The sequence below is a fragment of the Kryptolebias marmoratus genome, linkage group LG21 (genome assembly GCF_001649575.2).
Source record: "Kryptolebias marmoratus isolate JLee-2015 linkage group LG21, ASM164957v2, whole genome shotgun sequence".
Lineage (NCBI taxonomy): Eukaryota > Metazoa > Chordata > Actinopteri > Cyprinodontiformes > Rivulidae > Kryptolebias > Kryptolebias marmoratus.
In genome coordinates, this window is record NC_051450.1 from 15726369 (window position 1) to 15750911 (window position 24543).

The 24543-nt window shown below is 45.8% G+C and overlaps 1 protein-coding gene across 1 annotated transcript; it reads right to left on the reverse strand.

Moving 5' to 3' along the window:
• Nucleotides 1-946: 946 nt before the first annotated feature.
• On the reverse strand, nucleotides 947-22701 carry ctdspla (CTD (carboxy-terminal domain, RNA polymerase II, polypeptide A) small phosphatase-like a). Its single transcript, XM_017406432.3, has 7 exons — nucleotides 22541-22701; nucleotides 10565-10731; nucleotides 7423-7524; nucleotides 3554-3610; nucleotides 2464-2556; nucleotides 2123-2308; nucleotides 947-1227 (listed from the first exon to the last, which is right to left on the reverse strand). The coding sequence occupies exons 1-7, from the start codon at nucleotides 22614-22616 to the stop codon at nucleotides 1102-1104; spliced, it is 807 nt and encodes a 268-aa protein (XP_017261921.1). The 5' UTR covers nucleotides 22617-22701; the 3' UTR covers nucleotides 947-1101.
• Nucleotides 22702-24543: the final 1842 nt, after the last annotated feature.

Below are 24543 nucleotides of genomic sequence, written 5' to 3' on the forward strand. Positions count from 1 at the left end.
TGCCGCAGACGGCTCTCTGAGCGAAAAAGGTTCGAAAAGGGAACAAAGTTTCACTCTGACCGCTCGGCTGAGCAGAAGCAAAATTAACGAGCGCGCAACGGTTCGCCGGACGGCTTTTCGCTCGAATGACTGTGAAATATTTGAGGCCGAAGCTGTTTTTGAGGCTGTACTTTGCCTCTCTGGCTCTGGCTCGGTCAGAGTTACCCTCCGTTCCCTATTCCGGGAGCTATCCACGGCAGGTAAGATGTTAACCGCTCACAACCTGCCCACGGAACCCTGAGAAGATCTAAATCAGTGCTTTGAAACGCAACACGTCTGCAAAGAGCCGTAACATCGCTGACGTGTCGGACGTGTTGACGTAATAACAATGAAAGGCGGTCAAAATGGCTGATTAACGTCCTGCAGATGACAGATTTCCTTCTTTGAATCAGATCGTCAGCGCCGCAGACGAGTTTTGCACGGCACAACGCCAGCAGCCTTTCCCTCCATAAATACGATCTAAAATAGGCTTTAGTCTGTTTTTTATTTTTTATGTTTTTAAGCTTTCATTAGGAGTCCAACACCTCCTGGCGGACAGTGATCGCACGGTAAAGTAGAGGCTCTCAGGGTTTATTTTTTACAGCCACTGTCAAGGATCGAGTCCTCCACGAGTCACGTTGGAGTTCGATAAATCATCCGGGTCTAACGACGGAGTTCTCGTAGATTCTCTCCGATTGCACGAAAGCTCCCGAAAAAAAGAGGAGGTGGGGGCGTTTTTACACGACGAGCTTCGGGAGATCCGAGTGAACACACAGGATTTAAAAAACAAACAAAAAATAATAAAATACAATGAAGGCACTTCGCAGTTGTTGGAGGCGGAACTCAGACCGTGATCCAGCTGCGTGAGACTGCAAATAAACCGTTTCTGTAACTAAAACACTTCTTAACAGAACAGCAAAACTGCCTCTCCGATAGAAAAAGTATCCGCTGTTTATTTTGTCCTTTTAGAAACATTTACTATGTACATACAGTAATATATGTGTCAGTGAGAGTCCTGTAGAAAGAGTCAGTTCGCCTTAAATCCTCGTTCTGCTGACGGTGGAGGCTCCCGGGGACCATCTGCTACCTGTTCCTCAGGCTCTGTAAGGAGCCGTAAACGTCCTCCTCTTTGCTGAGGCCCTCGAAGAGCGGGATCAGGTCCCGCAGCTCCGTGTCGGCCATGTCGTCGAACCACGACTGCACCGGGACCTGCGGGGGGAAGCAGAGCGTGAGCGAAGATAAACTGTTTCTGAAGCCCCGTGTGAGGAGACGGCGTGAGCTTTGCCTGAATAATTAATGGGGATCAGAAGCAGCTCCGACTCATTTTTACCATTTTCTCCTCGTAAATAAAAGATGTTTTCGTTTTTTAAAAGGACTCAATCTTTATATTCTCGTTTTTTTAGGCATGATGACCTCTGGTGTCTGATTATCATATAAGATGTAAACAGGACGACCATCAACGAGACAGAATACCGTCAGAGTCATGAATCCTCTCACACCACAATCCTTGAATACGTGAGTGGGAGCACGGACAAGGATTCAAGGATGTGACCTTTGACCCCGCTGTCTTGAACTCAGTAAGAATCATCTTTGACCCACGAGGCATCAAGCTGTTCAGTTTCACGTTCCTCTGTTACACGTTGCAGAGTTAGAGCAGGGACATGGTTTTCACAAAGGGTTCACCTGTGACCTTCGATCCCATGACCTAGAAATCAATAGGGATCACCCCCAACCCATAACACAGCCAGCTGTGCAGTTTGACATTCCTGCGTTACACAGTTGTAGAGCTAAACCAAAAACAGGTTCACAAAGGGGGTCACCTGTGACCTTGACCTTTGACCCTGCCTCCTTGTAATTTTAAGGGATCATCCTTGAACCCTGTGGTGTCCAGCTGTGACGTTTGATGTTTCTTTATTACACAGTTGCAGAGTTACACCACTGTCACAGACAAGGTTCTCACAAAGGGGATCATCTGTGACCTTTGACACCGCAACCTTGAAATCAATAGGGATCATCCCCGGCCCGTGAGGCGTCCAGCTGTGCAGTTTGAACATTTCTATGTTAAATGGTAATCGGTTTCGAGCTCGGAGGAGGAAGGACTTACGGCGTTCTCGGGGTGGAAGATGTAGGAGGCAGGTGAGTTGTCGATGATGATTACTTTCCGGAGCTCTCGGCCCAGCCGGCTGAGGTCTTTGACGTAGTTTCCTCTGTGAAAAACACAGGATTCCCTGAAGAGCCGAGCACGAAACACCCCCCACTGGTCCAGCAGGTCCGCCACGGGGTCAGCATACTGAACAACAACAAAAACACAGTCAATGAAGTTCGACCAGCAGAGCTTCCTGGTGGCAGGAATGGCAGAGGGACAGAGTCGAGACAGAGTCGAGACAGAGTCGAGACAGAGTCGGGACAGAGTCGGGACAGAGTCGGGAGAGAGGCGGAGCTAACCTTGGCTAAGCTGGCTGTGAAGAGGACACATTCAAACAACTCGCCCATCTTCTGCAGGAATTCGTCCACATGGGGCCTCTTTAAGACGTACACCTGAAACAAGATTTCATGATTTTTATTTAGTTTGTTTTAAGGGCAGTTTATTCGATGGCTGCTTATGTTTGTAACGACATAGCTTAGCTTAGCTAACATCGATGAATGGTAATATCTTTTTTTCCCTTTCATATATTATACAGAACCATTCAGAAAACTAATTGGAACCCCTGACTGATTGGGATAAAGGACCTTTCTTTAACCGAGCAGATTTATGGAGTGGTACCAAGGGGGTAAAAACCAACTGTGTCAGGGGCAAAAGTCCTGGTTGGCTCTTCCTTTAAAGGCCAAACGCTCCCTGGTTCTCATGTGACTGATTCTCCGGGAGCATTCGACCCACGTAAGGGTTTTTGTCGTCGTTGGTTAATGCCAAACATGAATGCTGCCAGACGTCTGAAACCGCTGCTGACGTTTCCTTGAGCTTCAAATCTCCACAATCGTGAGGAGTCTTCAGACGATCCTTGGAAATCACATCAAATTTCCAAAAATTAACTCCCAATAGGATATTTTTCCCCCTAATTGTTAGCAGTGGTTGTATGACTCCGCTCATGTTGGGAAGCTGAAACACCAAGGAAACATTGGCGTAGTCCCGCATTCCTGCTTTTTAGTGTCCTAAGAAGGTCCTGGTGGGTTAGTTGCTGCCTCCCAGCGCAAGTGATCCAGGACAGGCCGAAGCAGACGCAGAAAGCCTATCCTGGATTACTTGAACAGGGCTTCAGCTCCGGCACGACGTCCTTCCCTTCGATGGGAAAGGTCGATTTAAGCGGCCGCTGGGACGCAGTTACGTAACGATCTATAAATCTTTACAGCAAGCAAGGACACAAAAGATAAAACAAGCAGTTATTTGAGCGATATGGTTTTTGATTACACAGTAGCCGCGAGATAACAGGAAATAAAGCCGAGCCAAGGTCGTCCCCCCCCCCCCCCCATCGTGGGAAGCCCAATAAATTAAAACCGGACAGCACAGAGTTGTTAAAGCCACGCCCACGTGCGTTACCTGATGCACCGTGCCGTCGATCTCCACCGGGACGATGAAGTCTGCGTTGCCGATGGGCTGCGGGAAGACAGGAAACGGGGAGAAGAGTCAAAACTCGTGACTTTTGTTCTTCTTCTTTAAAGCTCGAGTCAGCCCAGCCGCACGCCCTCTTCTTCTGTCATTAAAGGAAGGGAAGTAAAACAGCCAGCGCACGGCGCCCCAGGCGAGGGGCGACGACTCTCTGGGCTCTCTGGGGCTCCCTCGGCGCCGGCGCCTGAGCGTTAAATAAGAAGCCGTCCTCTGGAGAAGAACCTGAAGAGACGTGACAGCGAACAAGAAGCGCTCTGCCGTTTTCTCTGCGTGGCTCGTGTCAGTTTTCTTGACTTTATGTTTTTTATTTTAACGCAGGAGAGGAAAGAGACGAGGCGCGGGAGGTAGAGGAAGACGTACACCGGAGGGGTGTGGGTGGAAGACGAGCGGGAGGCGTAAAGACGAGGATGAAAGGATTAGGTAGGAGGCAAAGTCGTTTCTGCTGTGGGAGAGAAGGGAAAATAGGTGACAGCAAAAAAAAAAAAGAAAAGAGCTTAGCTGTCACTTACGTGGATAATATCCTGTACAGAAAGAATACAGGATTAGTTAAAAGGATCATTTTAGATGCAAACGAGCGAGTGTAAATACTGCAAGATTTTAAGTTTTCAGTTTAATGAAAATTAGCTAAAAAAGTGAACTTGCGTCACAGATATACTCTAGTTTTACAGTGCAGGAGGAGCTGAAATTCACTCAAACAATCCTGAATACACGAGTAGAGATGGAGCATCGACAAGATCACCTGTGACCTTTCACCCCTTGTGACCTTGAAATCAGTAGGGATCATCCCCGACTCACGAGGCGTTCGGCCGTGCGGTTTGACATTCCTACGTTACACGCTCCCAGCGTTAGAGCACGGGCAAGGCTTCCACAAAGGGGTTACCTGTGACCTTTGACCCTTTAGTGACCTTGAAATCCATAGGAATCATCCCCAACCCATGAGACGTTGAGCCGTGCGGTTTGACATTCCTACGTTACAAGGTCGCAGCGTTAGAGCACAGGCACGGTTTACAGAAAGCGATCACCTGTGACTTTCACCTATGACCCCATGACCTTGAAATCAACAGGGATCATCCTTGCTCCATTAGGTGCCCAGCTGTGACGTTCGACATGTCTATGTATCAATATTAGGACAGAAGCATTGAAATGAGACTGATGTTAATAAATAATGATAATAATAAAGTTTTAAGACACAAACAGTGATGATGGACAACTTCCAGCTCCGAAACAGGAAGTGTGTACTTTCTGCAGGACAGTAAAGATGAGAAATGTGAATGTCTTCTGATCCGATCTGTCCTCCCGTTTGGACATTTGGATCAGGACGGAGTAAAACTGCTGTGGACAGAAACAGCTTTTTTAAACATCAAAACAAATGATTTTCCTCTTATTTCATCGCAGCTCATCAAATATCACACTAATTTTCGGTTTCGGTGATAAATCTCTTTGAGAAGCTCCTCATAAACAACATCGGGCTCAGAGAAACTTCAGGTTTCAGTTCAGAGTCATCCAGCAGAGGGGGCGTTTGCTTCAAACAACACGCGTCAATAACGCGTCTGGAAGTCGAATTATTAATCAACCAGGACGGGGTTCCTCCATTTATACAAGGCTAGAAAACACACAGGTGGAGAAACTTTAACTAGCTTTAGGGATAAATGTGAAATAAAACATAATAAAAGGAGAAACCTCTTCATTAAATGATGTTCAGCCTCATATATACGAATGAAAACGCTCACATCTGCAATTCTGACTGTCATAATTCTCATTTTGTTCATTTAAACCTATAAACGCTCACAAAGAAACAATGTTATTATTGATTATTGATGCGTGGCTTTAAGATGAGAAGCTCAGTTTGACAAACGAGTGGTGTCAGGTGTCAGGAGGTAAAAATGAGCAGCATAGATGTAAGTCATGACAAGGTAAATAGTCCTATCCTTTCAGCTGCTTTGGCACATCTAACCCACAGCATCTAATCCCAGAATAAAGCCAGGAATTATCCCCTCATCCATAACATGCAGGCTAAAACAGAGTGTGTGATGCCTTTACGTAATGTTGCTTTTTTAGTCCGTGTCCATCTGTGCATTATCTGTGTCCCTTGGTTTTTGTTTTTTTGTTTGTTTTTCTGCTCTTATTGTCTGATCCCAGCAAAAAAAACGCTTAATGTTCGTTCGTTCGCTTCGAAAAAGAGAAAAGAGAAAAGCCGCTCAGGCAGACCCGGGATTTCTGAGAAGTTCGGTCGTTCCAAACAACACTGAGCCGGACACACCCTGACCGAACACGTGTGTGTGTGTGTGTGTCTGCACAATGGGTGTGTACATACGTCTCTATGGCTTTCTCCACAACAAAGCAGGAATTTCACTTTCTGTCCCACGAAAAAAGTCCTAAAAAAAATCTTTTCGTCTGCGTTCGTCTCAGTCAAACGCAGCTCTTTGGACACGAACTGGAACTGTAGCTGTGTTTTGTGTCGGCCTCCTCAATCAGATCATAAACACCGGCGTAAAGCTGGTTGTTAAACTGCCTTTTTTTAACCGTTTGCAACAAACTACAACACCATTAGGACACATAACAGGGCAGACTGAAGAGTAAAATCAAACTGGTAGTACCAGACACACGTGCCCCCTGTCGCTGAGGGTCTTGACTAGTGAATGGTTTTAGTTTTTCTCGACTAAAACTGAACAGGGCGTCCAAATATACGTCCTTCAGTGTTGATATCGTTTGATTCCAAGAACGAAAGCATCAGGAGAGACGCTCAGACAGGCTGACGGTGCTCAGCTGCATGTTGGCGTGTTTCAGAGTTCAGAGAAAGTTTTCCACAAGGGATGAAATCCTCCGTTCCATCTTTGCTGATAAAGATTTGGAGGGAGAACTTATTTAACTTCCTGTGGGGATAATTCGCTGTCCAAGGTCGACGCAGAGCGCCACCAGCGGCGGATCCAGAGGGTGGCCAACGGTGGCCGCCGTAAATGAATCTTTGGCCACCCCAATCACGTGAGGAAACTCTGCTTTCTAGTTTTTAATTTTGCTTTAAAGTTTCCTCACGTCGCTCATTTTTCAAGTTATCCGGCTCACAAGATTCCTATATTTATATATATATGTATATATGGTGGTGGCCATCTTGGTTTTCGACGTGGCAACCCAATTTTCGATAGGGACCTTACTTATGCCTAAACGCGTCCACACACCAAAATGGAAGTCGGTACGTCGCTTAATCTTCAAGTTATCCAGCTCACAGGATGAACCGGACGCTGTCTTCGAGTTGCGACGGGGGACAAAACTAAACGTCCATTTCTGCCGTAAAACGCCAAACACCAGTCAGGAGACTATCAGAGCCACGCAGGCAAGCAAAGATACAAAGAAAATCCAAATTTAAACGACGCAGTTTGACTTAAGGTTTGATCAAATTCAAAATATTAGGCTTAAAGTTGTTGTTGTTGGACGTTTTATGTCTATAAAGGGTGTAAGAACGCCCAGCTCATCAGGGTGCAGGAAAATAACTGAAATCTCATAATAAGGAGATGTTTTCCTATACAAAAAGCAGATGAAAGGCCAATGTAGAGGTCTGTTGGTAAAAAGCCAACACTGACGGTGTCTGTAGGGTTTTATTTTCCCGACTTCTTTAATTTTTTTCCCCATGAATAACAGGAATAGACATCTAATAGGCAAAGAAATGGTGATCAAAATCTGGTAGTTCCTCTAGTCTTTTCCAATGTAGGACCAAATACACTCGTTATAAAAACTGGTTTAATAAGTTCTGGGTTTCGTACCTCGAACCAAACTCCGGTTCTGGCTGGAACCCATTTTGTTACCTTAAAGGAGCTGTGGACGAGGGTCTCATCCAGGTCGATCACCACGCAGTTCTTGCCGTAGTCGGCGATGCTGACCTCCGGCAGGAGGAACTTGGCCGGCGGCTGCAGGGGCAACACACAGATGTTTTACTGTAGTATAAGTACGCAGAGGTAGTACCAGGCTGTCCCTCACAGAGACGCTGGGATGGCGGCTCAGTCGGATCTCATCGACTTGGCAGCTCTGGGTGACATAAAGCTTGATTTGCAGGAGGGTTTCTTTCACTCCTACTGCCATCATTTCTGTTTTTTACACTTTGCTGCCGATGTCCCGGAGTCGTTTGACCCGTCTCTGCTCCTCGACGGATAAAAGCGTCATCGCCGAGCCGGCGTTTTGACAAATGGAGGGCGATAAGGAGAGTTCAAAGTTCACCCATAAATAAACAGCGACGCTATTAAGTGTCGCCTCTGTGGCTCGTTCCCCTCGCACACGCCCGCATGTTATCAAATAAATCTTTTTCCTACAGTTTGTTTTAGAACGTTTGGTTTTCTCTGCTTGATGTGAAAACAAAAACGCAGAACATGATTTTGTTTTTTAAAAAAGTTACATCTGGTACAACATAACACATTTTAGAGTCATATCTGTGATACATTGTTTCATTATGAAACAAAGGAGTCACCTGTGACCTTGACCTTTGACCCTGTTACCTTGAAATCAATAGGGATCATCCCCGACCCATGAGGCATCCAGCTGTGCAGTTTGACATTCCTACCTTGAACGGTTGCAGAGTTAGAGCACGGGCAAGGTTTCCACAAAGGATTCGTGTGCCCTTGACCTTTGACCCCATGGCCTTGAAATCAGTAGGGATCACCCTTGACCCATGAGGCGTTCAGCTGTGCAGTTCGACATTCCTATATTACATGGTTGCAGAGGTAGAGGATGGACAAGGTTTTTGGAAAGGGCTCACGTGTGAGCTTGAGCTCTGAGACCTTGAAATCAATAGGGATCATCCCCAATCCATGAGGTATTCAGGTATGCAATTTTATATTGCTACATTACACGGTTGCAGAGTTAACGCATGGACAAGAGTTTTTCAAAGGGGTCACCTGAGACCTTAACCTTTGATGACGTGACCCTGAAATCAATAGGGATCATCCCCGATGCATGACGCGTCCAGCTGTGCAGTTTGTCATTCCTAAAGTAAAGTTTAGAGCTCGGACAAGAAACTGCCCACAGACGGACATCCGGACGGACAGATGGACGGCGTCTCACCCCAGTATGTCCCATCTGAGGACGGGCAGAAAACAAACCGGGTTTCTACCTGCCGATACTGTGCTGCCTTCAGGGTCTGCAGGAAAAAGAGAAATGCTCCTGACCTTTGTCTAACAAACACGCCCGGTGTTACGTGCAGGCACAAGCCAGATGGTCCAGCCATGGGAGGCGCGCACACACACACACACACACACAGTGTCCACAGAGGTGAGGATCAAGGACTCTGTCGGCGCCACCGCCGCTCGTTTCCTGCGCGTCTCTGTGTTCACGTGAGGCCGGCCACATTCATCACGTCTTATCGCCGGCCTGAGCGCTGACACGTCGGAGGAAGAATCCCCCCTCTGAGCGAGGATGCTGTCGCTCCCTGATGGATGGGCTCCACTGCTGGTGAGCCCCCGCCGAGACTCTGACATTCGCTCCGGTTCAAACGACCCTTTTACTCAAACTACAGTCAGGAGCTGCTCTGTCGAACAGCCTCTCAGCCTCTTAAAGTGTCCGTTTGAATTTTGGATTCCTCTTCTTCTCTTTACAGGCTGCGGACATCCAAACATTGTGCTAAAAAATGAAGAAAATCCTGATTATTAGAACCTATTCTGAAGAATGTTGTCACTATTTATAATAATCTACAGCAGGTATCTGACCTCGTGCCGGTTTGGTTCCTATATTCCCTTTGTTCTCACTTTTTTCTTAAAATTTTTTAGCTGAACGATCTCAAATGGGAGAAACAGAGTTTAAAGCTTCAGTCCCAAGAGTCTCACATCGAGGTTCATGTTAGAAACCGTTATGTCGCACTGGATGTGCTACAGCTACCTGCCGCTGCTGCTGTCTGCACTGTCACGTAACCACAAAGTTCTCTGTAAATAACTGCATAACGCCCAAAAAAGAGAGAAAAAGGGAGCATTTGGTTTAATTTTTATTAATAAAACATTATTTTTCGTGTTTTTGGGGAATATTTGTCAAAATATAAAAAAAAATAAAAGAGTCTGGTCGTAATTTGTTGGAATTAACTGCATTTTAATGTTTATTTTCTGTCCGAAAACAAAGATAATGAAGGTGTTGTTTGTTTCCTGTATGAGTTAGTTGATGTAGCGTGTTTACTTCCTGTTGTCTGTATTCATTCGGACAGCAGTAGATGCTGGTTAAAACCCCGAATCCTGGCCTGGGTTCGAGTCCGAGACGAAGAGCGGCGCTCCGATCGGGAGCGGTCCGCCGGGAGTGCGATGGTCCTAAACTACAGCAAGCCGGAAACGGACTCCGAACACAGCCGAGTGAACCGCAGCAAGTCAGTGCAAGGAGACGAGAAAAGGAGGCGAAGGACAAAACCAACAATCGATGTTTAATCAACTAATGCAGAGAGGAAGGAAGGAGGGATGGAGGGAAAATGGTGGTAGAGCTGCCATAGTAACAAACACTGACACACACGATTAGGAGGGAAAACCAGCCTCACGTTGCTCCAAGACGCTTCAGGAGAAAGTTTGTGAGGTTCCCCTTAAATTAACGGGGATTCGTTCAGCCTCCAAAGAAGTCCAGAGCCGGTCGAGTGTCCCCGCCTGAAGGAGAGACGCTCGAAGGCGAAACGGGAGTCGAAATGGGAGGAATTCTGCTCCATTTTTAGCTGCCCTTGTTTTTGGGCAGCGGAAACAGCATGTTAGCAGAGGAGCGTCGGGGTTTCTTGGCGCCCGTTCTCCTCGCCTCACACGTTCTTACTACTCTGGTCAGAGAGTACGTGACGAGTGAAGGAGGAGCAGGAGGCGGATAAGCAATCCCCCGGGTTCATCGGGTTCCAAGCAGTTGAAGGGAGCTGAGCACCGCCGCCTGAGCCCCCTCCACGACTCCCGTCAGGAAACATCGCCTAATTCCCACGAGGATCCGATCGGCACGTGTTAGCCTTACCTTGGGAGGACTGTCGTTCTCCTCTGCAGGAGGGGGCAAAGAAAGCGCCTTGTTGTTGGCGGGCGGGGGCTCCACATGGTAGTCGTTGTAGTTGCGGAAGCAACAAAAAAAGGGGCTGAAAATACTCCGACTCCGGTGCTTCTTCAGGCTGCTGTTGGACTGGGAGACTGGAAGACATAACCGCACAGAGAGAAACGAGAGACGCTTTAATTACAGCAGGCCACTTCAGAGTTAATACAACGCTGGAAAAAAAAAAGTCAAACACCAACTTAAACAGGGATACCAGCAAACTAACACGCTCAGATTTATCATTTTACTAGAAGGCCGTAGGCAGCTATATTATCGCCTACTTCCAGAAACTGAGAATTGGCCTGTTTGGTTCTTATCTGTAAAGTCAACAACTTTTACTATTTAGCAAACAAGAAGATGCAGGCTTGTGTAAAATCTTAAATAAATAAAACATTTTTCTTGTCTGATTTGCTATTTGTAAGAAACAGTCTACACACGTATAAACATTTAAAAATAAAACAATGTTTTGAATTGTTAAACAAACAAACAATTATCTGATAGTTCCCTAGTTGTTGTGTCATATATGTTTATATTTTGTATCATATACGGGAGTTTTAAATAAATTCAAACTACTTAAATAATTTAACAACGAGAAGCACTCTTTAAGCTAGCAGGCAGTTAGCTTAGCTTAAACTGGAAGTAGTAACTGTTGCTAAAAAAGTCTAATACAAATAAAAATGAAAAATTTTATATTTTTATATGAAACAAATAAGACATCGTGTGGTAATATGTGAGCTTTAGATGTTTGTAGGAAGATTTTCTTAACTTTGCATAGAAAACTATTTACTAAGTTTATGTTTTTGGCTAGGCTAATGCTAGTTTATCCTCCCAAGCTACATTAAGCTAACGATAAATAAATATCCTTGTTTTTTTTTATATATTTATAGTTTTTATGTCATACACAGGGATTCAGTCTGTAAATTCAGTCAATTTAATAAAGAACATGTCGTTTAATGTTGAATTAAGACGATTCTGTATTTGAAGGGATTGTTAGCTAAAGCCAGCAGACAGTTAGCTTAGCTTAGAAGTTTGACTAAACAAACAAAGAACACATAATTTTGTGTATAAACAAATAAAACAAAAAAGACTAATTTGTGAGCTTTTGGAGGAGTTTTGTTAGTATTGGACAAACATTAACAATTTCCCAAGTTTCCATCTTTGGCTTTAAAATGAAAGAACAAAACGTGCAGCATTAAGTGTGATTCTGCCTTACTATTTAGGGCTATATTTACCAAAAGAATCTATTTTTTTAAGAATTATTTTTCGTCTATTAGAAAGGTTATGTTTATTTGTCTGTTTAGAGTGTTATAGCACTATAAGAAATACAAAAATACACTTTATGGATTACCACACGGATTGTAATAATCCAACTATGTCTGGAAATGTTACTACTGCAGCCTAAAATAACACTAAAATAGGTTTTAATCTTATCCCACAATGCTACAGTGGTTGTAATACCTGCATATCAGACACAGTGATGTAATGAACCTTTGCTCCCACATGTTGTCTGTGGATTAATGTTGGACTGATGCTGTTATTACCAGCAGAGACGGTCAAACAAGGTAAAAACAAAGCCTTTATTTAATGTCCTTGTCATCTAGTATTGACAGATAAAACATCGAGCGAGTTGTTTTGAGGTGACGCCGAGCCTCAGTCTAATAGCTGCGAGCTTTTGTCCTTACAAATATCACGTACGATTCCATCATAAGAATTTTTTACCATTTTTAGATGACATAAAAAGGCGACATGTTTTCTTTTCTAATCTTAGAGGTTTCATTTTAAAAAGGGTTTGGTCATTACTCGTGAAGTCATGTCTCTGCGATCCTGTGATCCGTCAAAACAAACCTGGCACATTAATTTAGGGCTTGAATTTATAACAATAAAGTAACCAGTTGTCTCGCACCATTTAATTAATGTGGAAATCTGTGGCCTGTAGAACGGCACTGTACTCTCTTTGTTAAGTAAATAATATTGTTACTGCGAGTAGAAAATGGCATGAATTGTATTTTAAGAACTATATTACACATAAAAACTGTCTGTTTTGAATCTAATGCCTTCATCAGGGGGTCCTCAGGGAGGATGGTTAGTTACCTGGTTAATTAATATTAAAAAGGCAAATGACACGCGTCATAAATAAAAATTAAAAAGTGGTAAACAAAATATAATGTTTTAAAATTCAACATATTAAAAAAATAACGTGTAAAGACAAAAGAAAATTGCTTTTTTCAGTCGAGGTGTGAGATGAGTCTTTTCAAGGACATTTGATCATATTTTTATCTGCTAAAAACACAACCTCGGTGCCTTTTCTGAGCAGGGGATGATCATGTGGATCCCTGGTTACGTCACTCCTCCTTCAATGTCACCAAAGCCGATGACCTACTTTCCCTCTGACCAGTATCAAACCCAAATGTTGTTCCTTAAATAAGACAATAAACATATATATTTAGGGGAGGCAATCGCTGTAATCATAACAGGCATCTGAAACACCAAATCTGCCGGCTTAAGTGTTTTAAAAGTAATTTCTAGGCACAGAAATCCCAAATCATTTCAGTGATATGAAGTGTCCGCAGGCTGACTTCAGCAGGAGTCATCATGTTTGTGCCTCGGCGCTGTAATCACACCGTGTCCCTGTTCGCTGCCGTCTTGTTAACGTGCTCACGGATCTGTGTGTGGGGCGGCGGCGCGGTTAGCCGAGCATCAAACCGACGCCTGGAACCGTCAGCCGGGTCCAGTCCAACTGGATCCGACAGGCCGTGGGCGCTGCGTCGTCTCCGTTCTTTCTGTCTTCGGAGTTCAGAGTCCCCCGTGGCTCTTCCCCCCGTCCTCACGCGCTCACCGGAGCAACACGCCGGCGAGCGAGGCCGGCCGAAAGCAAAAACGATTCTTGCATAGAAAGCGGCCGATTAACGGGTAAATCACCAGCACCTCGTCTCATTATAGAAACGACGCGCCGAGGCCTAAGGCGTCGATTCGGTGTGGGAAACGCCACCGATCGCACACACAGACGCTCCTGTAGTAACTGAGGATTAAATCTTTGCCACCAGATTAAATATATATCAGAATGCTTCAGCATGTTTAATCAGAGCGTGAGGCTGGAACGACACACTCGAGGTTTGCTTTCGCTGCTTTTACGAGGCTAATGGAAACGCTCGCCCGGAGCTGGAGCTTTATGGCTTGTTTTGACACTTCTGGGCACTGAATGTCTTTTACATTTGTAAGGTACAGCTGCCCTACTGTGAGAGCGCAGAGACGCCGCACAGTTCAGCCAAAAGCAAAGAGGTGAAGACCCTCCACTGTCAGCGAGGCAGACATTAGGAAAAGATATTTTTGATTTGAACAGCTGTAATCGGTAATTACAAGCTAGTAATTGGTGTGACAAAAACAACACAGATAAAAACTTAATGACTAAAATGTCAGCTTAAATGTAGACTTAATGATAAAGAAAATAACCCTTTCATTCATGGATCAGAGGCTACGTAAACCCAGCAACGCAACTATAAACACACAGGGAGGTATAAGGAACAGGTGTGCTGATTACAAACAGAGCAGGTGTGCTGATTACAAACAGGGCAGTTGTGATGATTACAAACAAAGCAGGTGTGCTGAATACAAACAAAGCAGGTGTGATGATTACAAACAGAGCAGGTGTGCTGATTACAAACAGGGCAGTTGTGATGATTACAAACAAAGCAGGTGTGCTGAATACAAACAAAGCAGGTGTGATGATTACAAACAGAGCAGGTGTGCTGATTACAAACAGGGCACGTATGATGATTAAATCCTTATTTGGCTTATTAAAAAAAACAAAAAAAAAGAGAGATTTGTTATGCAACTGTTCCACTTGTATATTGGAAACATATTGGTAAGCGACCATGAATGTCTCAAGCTCCGTTGGTCCACTGACTCGATATAATGCTGGAAAGTTACAAAATGGATTCCTAGTGATAAAGGGTGAGTCGAAGTTTAAAAAAAAAGTGCATGTGAAGCTACTTCAGTGATAACGCTGCAACCCTCCTGGTGCCGTTGGGTTAAAATGGCTTCCATTCTCTGTCAAGATGATCTCAGATGTTTTGACGCCATGCTTGGAGTCTCCATTTTGAGGCTTTCCTGCAGCCCAATAAAGCAGGTGGGTTCAGTGTGGCCCTACACAAACACAGTTTTCCCCCTTTTCTCCCGGCGGGTCGGTAAAAAAGCCAGCCGAGCCTGGGCTCCCCGTCACGCGCTCTGGGCCGGAAGAGGCGGAAAAAGGCAGGAAATTCTCCGCATTCCTGACAGGAAGAGATAATCACCCACAGCGTGGATCGAGGCCAGACTTCCAGAACACGATCCAGGACTTAACCCGAGACGTTAAAGGCTGCCTCGTTTACTTGTGCTTTTTTTCTTAAAAGAAAAGCACAAAAAACTCCAATTGAACACTTGTGGTCCACTTTTGAGAGCGTTTGCCCACTGCTGGGGCTATAATTAGTCAGCTAATCATCATTATATCACAGCAGATACTGACTACAAAATATTTAGGTACTTTATATTTAAAGACAGAGCAGCAGGAGGCAGATGTGGCTCAATGGTTGTCCTCTGATTGGAAAATTTGTTTATATCGTACTACATAAAATAAATTAACCTAATACACAGCTTCAAGTATACAGGAAAGAGCTTAATTCTCTGTGTTCTCAGGTTTTTAGGAGCTACTGTCAATAATATTGTTGTTTAAGGTGAATAAAAAGAACGAATATGGTTCATTTTTGTCATTTTAGCTTCTGCTAATGATGTGTTCAATGTCCAACTGGCTATAAGGATTCTCGGCTTCCATTCTATCTTGCAGAAAAGCCGTAATTTCTTTTTTTAAACGTGGATGTACAACGATTTACAAAGTACTAACAGGGCGATATTAGGTTGTTTTCTAAAGCTGAGTGAATTACGTCACTTCTGAAAAAGGAATTATTGCCTTTTAAACGATGTCACCAAGTAACAAGAAATGATCTATTTCAAATGAAGGGCTTCCCAGTTTTTGGATAAATATGGAAGTCTTGCAGCTGGAGAATGCCCCACTGGTTGAATAAAGCACATTCTGATTCGGACGTGCTTCGCTCCGTTTCTGCAGAGAGCCGTTATTTCAAATATCAGGTGCCGCCATTTTGGTTCTAATCCTCCCCTGAACCCCGGAGGCTGAACGGATAACAACTTCCAGCCCTAAAATCCAAGTCCGGTCATCACCTGAAGCCCAATTCGGGTAAAAACCTACCGGACAAAATCAAGATATTTGGTTTGCAATATAAACATTTGAGTGGTTGAACCTAAATGACTGGTGTTAGGTCATGTGGGACAGGTTTGAGTGGCTCTCCAGTAACACTTAGTTGAGCGTCCAGGCAGCTAAAGTGTGCAGCTCCGGTGTGATGGAGGGGGGGGGCATGGAGGTAAATGTGAGAACGGTCTACGTGAGCGTGTCTCTTCAATAATTCAGATGGAAAACAGGTTTTATTTAAACGGGACGACAGCAAGCCAAAACCGAACGGGCCCGCTTGAAACCCAGACGGCACGGGGCATCCGGCGCTCCGAGAACCTGAGAGGGGCCGCTCGTTGAAAGTGGAACCAGCCGGGTGTTACGCAACGACGCGTGAGATAAAATACTCATTTGGCAGCAGGCGAAAAAAAAACAAAAACCAACAACCCCGAAGAGCGGGCTTCGTGCGCCGCTCGCCTTTGCACTTCCTCCCTCTGGCTGCCTCCGAGCAGCAGCAGGCAGCTAAAAGAGGGAAACTCCTCGGTGCTCTCTGTCAGCAGAATATCACTGCAGAGGGAAATCCCTGCAGGAATCTATAAACCAGACACTGAGATCCAGAAATCACCAAATTACAATTTAACCTCCTGCTCGTCGCTAGCTTTCCGACTCCAACGCGTTTTTCGCTCTAAAATAATTCAAATTTACGTGGAGATTTTGGTTCACTGTGTTCAAACAGCGAATTCTGCAGAAGCTTTTATTCAAAATTCAACTTCGAAGGCGCAGATATGACACAGTTATTCAATTTGTGCCAGAACCAAAGGGACAGAGGTCTGACAGAGAGCGCCACCTTCGAAAATGTGAAAGTGAAACCGGCTTTCGAAGAGTCCGGGAAAGAAGAAACGACCGACGGGAGAAAAGGATAAAAGGTTTAGGCGAGCTGGGTCACCGGCGTAACACCCGCGTTTTATTTTTAGCGATGAGAGGATGCGAACGAGTAGGTCATCTACTTGTGCGTTGGCATTGGCGAACCAGGACGGGCTCACTCGGCCTGTCCTGGTTCGATAACCCCCTGAGACTCGCGGTTGATCGGGATTCGCCTTTACCTCCTTGTGTCTCCTGCGGGCGTTTGTTTCTGCGTTTCCTCTGTTTAAAAACGCACAAACCCCTTCACAGCTTCTCTGTCGTTCACGTGACAGAAAGTCGTTACGGACAGAACACGATAGAAAGCCAATTACTGTTGGTTTATGTCAGGCAAGATATGCAGAGAGGCCATTTTATTACATTTACCTGTCAGAGCCGGGCTTTCCTTTTAACGCGCACACGTCAACGCTCTCGACCTCTGACCTCCCCTCGCTGCATTGATCTGTTTTGACTCAGTCTATTCGCCGCGGCGGCTGCCGAATCATTGTGATGTTCTCTCCTCAGAGCAGCTGGAAACCCGGCGGTTTGGCGTAACGGCGCGAAAACATTCCGACAAAGGCATCGCGGAAAGCGCGCCACGTTAATTAGAAGTCGGCCATAACTGACAGCTGTCAGCAGCAGAGTAACGTGCGACTCTAATAAGATATTTTGACACGGCGTTTGCTCCAGAGGCAGCGATAACAGCACGCGAGCGGCACTCCAGACTACTTTCAAACACAAACCCTCCCCCTCCCCACAGGGCTGTCAAACACAGGAGCCAAAACACACAAACAGCAAAAAAATAAATTAAAAATAGGCTCAGGAAAATCCACAGAAGAACCGGCTGACGGGATAATTAGTGCAGAGAAAGGTTCGTGTCTTTGACGAGAAGGATCTCTGTTTCACCTGCTTAAATAAATGCAAAAATATAACAAGAGTACCGCCAACCGTACCCGCCAGTATTCACACAAAGATTATCTGTGGCCTTGAAATCAATAGGGATCATCCCCAACCCATGAAGTGTCCAGATGTGCAGTTTGATATTCCTACCTTACACGGTTGCAGAGTTAGAGCACACAGACAAGGTTTTCAGAAAAGGGTCACCCGTGACTATGACTTTTGACCCCATGACCCTGAAATCAATAGGGATCATCCCCAATTTATGAGGTGTCCAGCTCTGCAGTTTGATATTCCTACATCACATGGTTGCAGAGATAGAGCACACAGACAAAGTTCTCCCAAAGGGGTCGCCTGTGACCTTGACCTTTGACCCCATCATATGGAAATCAATAGGGATCACCCCTGACTCACGAGGGCTCCAGCTGTGCTGTTTGACATTTCTACCTTACACGGTTGCAGAGTTAGAGCACACAGACAAGGTTTTCAGAAACAGGTCACCTGTGACTATGACTTTTGACCCCATGACCCTGAAATCAATAGAGATCAGACCCGATTTTTTGAGGTGTCTAGCTGTTCAGTTTGAGAATTATCAATTTAAAGCTCCGACAAGAAATTGCCCACAGACAGACCATAATACTTCCTGTTTAAGGACAGATGTTTTAAATTTTACATGATAACACGCAAACCAACTACAGGAACAGGAATAAAACTCCAGCTAAGGACAGAAACAGAAACGTATCCTTAAAAAGGTGATAACCTAACAGTTTTTTTCCACAAGTGTCGCTCAAGAAGAGGAAATACAACAACAAGATGGATTAAATGTCAACCTCAGAGAACTCAGACAAGAGTGTTTTTTTTCCCAGCAGGACATTTATTACAAGGCAAATTAATTATAAGATAACTGCACTCCAAACTGGAACTTTTTCAGCTGAACGTCTTCCTCCATATGCTTGAAGATTTAACAGTCATCGAGCGTAGGAGTGAGGACGAAGTCTGCCCACAATATTTTCCCCTGTGGCTTCTCACAGGCTGGGCTGGAGAGCTTCTTCCTGCGGCTGCCATATTGTACAAGTCGTCCAATAAAGGCTGACCAAAACATTCATATTCACTGTGTGCACATGTGGGAAAAAAAACACATAAATCCTCTTAAATATTACGCATTAACTGGAGATGTGCTTAAACTGAACATATTAAAAGGCGTCCACTTTGGTGAGAAAGCTTTACGATTTGGTGTCGAGAATTGGTGCATTAGCAGGTTAGCTTAGCCTAGCAGACGGCAGGAAGCTAACCGCTAACCGCTAACCTGAAGCCTCCGTTCGAACCAACCTGTCTATATTGCGACGCGGCCATTTTATAGCGGCGTCTACAACTTTACCTGGTTACTTTAACCTCGGTAAAAGCAGCTTAAAGAAGTTGCAACGTAAAGCACCGACAGAGACGCTAAAGCTAACGTCCTAGCTAGGTGCCCTCCACTGCCTGAGTGGCCGAGCTTGAGAAATTATAGATAAAATGTGGGATAATTCTATATTTAAAAACATTTCTGATGTCTAAACACGAAGCAAGTTAAAGCAGCTTTTGTGTGAAATACAAGCTGATGGAAATAATAGTTTGAAGTTACGACTTTTAGCCCGAGCGGACATGTTGGATTCGGAGGTGATGGTTGATGGATTTCTACATGCGCATCCAAACACTCAGAGATCCCACACGTACAGTTTGCAAGCTTTTCGATTAAGAAACTCAGGCTCAAATAAAAAGAAATGGGGTTTTTTTTGTAACGAGTAGCCCCGTGTAAAATTGGGCTGAAGTAATAAAGACGTGTTTGGAAACATCTAACGCTCTAACGCGTCCCCGGAGATGAATCTCATCAGCTTTCGGAGCAGCTCCGGCAGGAAAGGGGTTCATAAATCTGTAATAAGGACCGGCAGCTCAGGGGGCCCTGAGTTGAGCTTTTTATTCCCCTCCGTTCGTCCTCTTCGTCACGACGATTATCGACTCCGTCCGGCAGAATGACCGGCAGCGTTTTCGAGGTCAAAAGCTCCAGGTTGTCCCAGAGACCGGAGGACTCTGCGCCGGTCTTCATTAATGTGCAGCAGCATCTCAAACACCAAGAGGAGCATGGAATAACAGGCACGTTCTAAGATTAATAAATATATACATTTTTACCTAATTCCTCCTGGGAAAAACAAATAATTTCGAACCGAGGACTCGAAGGGGGGGAAAAGCGTATTAGAGGGCTCGTCCTCGTCTCTTTTTCCGATGACTCACGCCATCTCTTTTGCCCGCCGAAGGAGCGCCCCAAACCGCCGAGGGTGTTCGCAAAGGTGGGAGTTAATGGGCTCGCGGGGAAAATTTGCCGTTTCGTGTTTGCGCCGGTTTTTGCAGCCGGAACGAGGCCGGGCGAGAACTATGAACTGTCGGTTCAGGAGAATTACGGAAAAAAAAATTTAAATCCAATACGGTAAAAAAAAAAAACTCTTTTCTATGACTTGATTGTTGCCCACCTGTAGTCGTTCCCGCCACTAATCTGGGGTTTGACCTAATCTGATCGGCTCGTCCACTGACACCCGCCTTTACCACAAAGACATCTGAGTGAATCCCGAGGGATTTACACGAGACCGGTTGTGTCAGCGACGGCCAAACATCAAAGGCAGAGCTCAGTGTTGGAGAAAAGCAGCAATTTTGAAACGTTCATTCTCAAATTAAGACACAAAAAACAGCTCGTTGTATTTGATGCGTTTGAAGGTGAGGGGAAAAAACTTTACTGTGAGAAAAATAAAGATTAAACGGTGTATTTCCCCTGCTGTGTGTGTGTCTGTTTTTATAACATAGCTGCGATCCCGCGGGCACCATTTTTGAAGCCAAATATTTTGTTTCACAGGTAAAAGTTGGAATTTTAGGGGTCTGGTGCAGGGTTTGAAAACCTCGTAACAACTTGGTCGAGAGCGAAGAAATCAATTCTAGCAGCTTTGTTGGAAAACATTTTCTTTCCGTCGTAGAAGAAAACTGGAAAAGGCACAAACTTTAAGGGCTTTCCCTCCTTTTGAAGCGTTCTTAGTTAGCGCAGTCGCTAAAACTTAGCAACCGGACGAGGGTCGAGGCCCATTTCGGTCCTGAAGATTCGGATCCAAGCGCTCACCGTGTTCGTGTTTGTAATTATTGCTACCGTTTAACCTGCAATTTTCCTCTCACTTCCTGGTTATCTGTCTCTGTTTCCTGTCCTCTCCACCCCCAGCTGCCCGAGTCTGACGGGAGTCATTCCTTCCCACTGTCGCCCAACGGATCATAATCTCCTGGCTTCCTCGGGCAGACAACACTTCCTAGCATGTCATGTTGTACCGAATGGGGTTTTATTGTGTAATAATTGGACTGAATTGACTATAGTTGGTTTAGAAACAACATTAAACAAAGAAAACCGATTTAAAGTTGGTTTCAGGTCATTAATTCAGTTTATTTTTTCACTGAGGGCGTCCCGGCCCGGACAGAGACGGAGGATCGCAATGTGTCTCCATTTAAATATAGAAACAAACACATCTCTGTGAGTGTGTGTGTGTGTGAGTGTGTGTGTGTGTGATCTCTGGTCAGATGCCGACCCTGTGGTTTTTTGTTTTTTTTATCCCGCCAGATTAATTACCAGATTCCGCACGCCATCTGGGATCCGCTGTTCAAGACGGGCAAAGTGTGGGAATTCTGAGCCTGGTGGGTGGGTGGGTGGGGGGAAAGATTAACGTGTGCACTAAAATAGAAACGACGGTTCGGCAGCGGCAATTATGTAAGGCCACACGTATCGCCGTAACGTAAAGCTTTACTTTACAGGAAGCTGGGGCGCAAGTTTGTAAACCTGAGTGAAAAATCACATTAAACTCCAACCTAACCAGAACATCCGGGACTAAAGACGAGCCCCTCGAAAGGCTGCAGACACCACTTGACCCCGGAGGGGATTTCTGCTCGATGTCGTCACCACGCCGTGAAAAACAAGACGAGAGAAAATGTGCTTTTAGTCGTCCTCTAATCTGCCGAGCAGCTGCTGAGCTGCTGATTTCAGGCACTTTTTACCCTCCTGGGGGGGTGAGGGGGTCTGGACAGCTGTCAAACACGGCTTGTTTTTATTATTATTACGGTGCAAAGCACAGGGACACAGACGTGCTTTTATTTTGAAATACGCTCAAACCGGCGTCTGTTTTTCACCCTAACGAGCCTTTCTGTGAAGGCGCTCAGCATGTTGTTTGATTTCTTTACGTGTGTGTGCTTTCCGTAGCTTAGGTCCCACGTGTCAAAACTAAAGGCCCGCGGGCCACAAGCGGCCCTTCCGCGAGATAACACTTCAAACGTACAACACGTTCGGGAATCTTCACGTTTCGATGTTGAGGGGAAAAAAAGCGACAAAAACGTCCAAATCTGTCGCAGCGGAGGAGTCAGAGCTACAGAAACGTATATTTTTAATCCGTATTCTCTCTTTTTTTTTTAAATCAATGCTCGTAGCTGCATGTTTGGGTTTACATTCGTGGCTTTTTTTTTAGCTGATTTAGGTTTAAATTTAGGTTTAAATTTTTGGAAATGGTGACGGACATCCAAGGACCAGAGTCGGTTTACACGTTGGTCCCCCCCACGGGTCTGAGCTGCCCCCCAGCTGGGTGGACGGAACCCTCCCCCCTGTAGTAGAGCCCTGAAGGCGGATCTGCCTGATGGCGGCTCCAGGGTGACTCCAGCTGTGGAACTGGACCGGGCTGCTGTTTGATTTGTTGCTTTAATGCGGAATGAGGGAACAATGGGTTTTTTTTTTTTTTTACATTCCCGCCTGGCTCTCGGCTGCATTTTGGCACCGAAATAAATGTTAGATTCAAGCCAATTAAAAATGAATATCGGTGTGTGTGTGTGTGTGTGTGTGTTACCTTTATCTTGACCTGATGAGATGCTCTCCTCCTCTTTCGGATTTGCAACCTGTGTTATGATGGACGTGTTGTCCATGGAAACGAGATGTTGCGCACCGATCGGCTCCGTCGTCCTTTTTTTTTTTTTTTTTTTTTTTTTTTTTTTTTTTTTTAGTCCTCCCTCTCTTCTCCTCTCCTCTCCTCTCCTCTCCTCCTTCTCCTCCTTCTCCTCCTCCTCCTCCCCCCCTACACCCGCACCCCCACCTCCGTATCTGCGCGCGAGCTGCGCCACTAGAAGCCCGCCATGGCGAGTCCGGAGCCGCGCAGCCCCGTGTCGGAGGAGGAGAGGAGAGAGCTGACGGCCAGGCGCGCGGGGAGGCGAACAAAACAAAACAGAAAAAAAAAGGAAAAAAAAAGAAAAGCGTCACTCTCCTGCTCCGTGCGTGCGCGTGTCAGCAGATCACCCCCCCCCTCCCTCCACCCGCCTCCTGCTACTGTACTCTCAGTCCACACGCGCGCGCGCACACACACACGCACGCACTGTACGCAGAGATGGCGTCCAGCGTCCAGACTCAGTCCGCCCACTTCAGAGCCAGCTGCCACATGGAACAAGGGGGGGAAGAAAAGAGGTGATCCAGTCCTCCACACATATCCACGTGCAGTTGTGAAAACGCGGGTCTGCACCCAATGCAAACAAAGCCACAGGTGCTGACCGGTTAAACTTTTATCTAAAGGGCCAACATTTAACCATCAAACCGATCCTCGTATCATCCCAACGATGATAGAGGAGGAAAATTCCTGTGAAACCTGTTGAAAATATAAATTAAATATAAACTCCATCGGATAGTCGAGGCATTCTGAAGCTGCTGCCAGCTGTTTGGATCTGAATTTAATCAGAAAAATGGAAGAATGTTTCGCTCCAAGTCTTCCATAAACCTCAAAGATGTGTCCATCCATCGGTCTTCCACCTCTTACCCGTGGTCGGGTCCAGGAGAGAAACCCAGACCTCCCCCTCAGCTCCTCCTGGAGGATCCCGAGGCGTTCCCAGACCGGAGAGGATCCAGAACCCCTCCAGAGGTCTCTTTTCCCAGTGGGACATGCCTGGAAAACCTCCAAACGGAGGCATCCTAATCAGATGAGTCACCTCAGCTGCCTCCTTTCCATGAGGAGGAGCAGCGGCTCCACTCTGAGCTCCTCACCTGATCTCTGCGGCCGAGCCCGGCCCGCCCTACAGAAGGATTCAGCTCTTTCTTCACGGCGACCGATCGAAGCGTTACTGAAGTCGAGGCCCGGCTCCGTCCTCCCGTCACTCAGGAACAAGAAGTCCTCCACGTGAGGCGGAGACCCGGAGGCAGCATTCCTCCCGTTTCCTGTTGAGAACCGGGCTGACTCTCATCCCAACCGCTCCACGCTTCCACCATCACTGATGCTGCGGACACCTAAACCAAGCATTTTGATGTTTTTTTTATTAAAACTTTGACTTTTTGCTCCCCTCAGTCTGATTCAAATGACCGCCGTTCTTGTCTCTCAGGCTCACGCTGCAGCTTTCACCACAAGTTTCTGCCGTTTTTGACATTTCCAGTGAAAGGCGTAGTTTTCCTACACGAACCAAACCTCACCTGCACTCCAGACACCCTTTTTTATTTTTAAAGCTTCGCACGTGGCCTCCTGGCGGACCGCAGAGTGAGAACGAGGAGGAGACAGAGTGGTTTTCTGGTCCGCTGCCAGCATCCCTCCACCTGAGAGGACAGGAGGCGGGCAGCGGGCCGTCGTCTGCTCACGCCGCTCATGATTAACGTGTAATCTCCTCGCCGACATGACGCTTCCTGATGTAGGGGTCAGGCACCTACAGCAACGCACCGCGACACACGTCTCACCTCCTGACGCTCCGTCTCGGGTTACCGAGTCTGACAGGACCTGAAATCTGATGACTCGGGCCTGGATTCTTCTCGCTTTCAGGGCGACCTGTAACCAGATTTGAGCCATCCTGACAGAAACAACACAGAAAAAGATGGTTTCTAAGT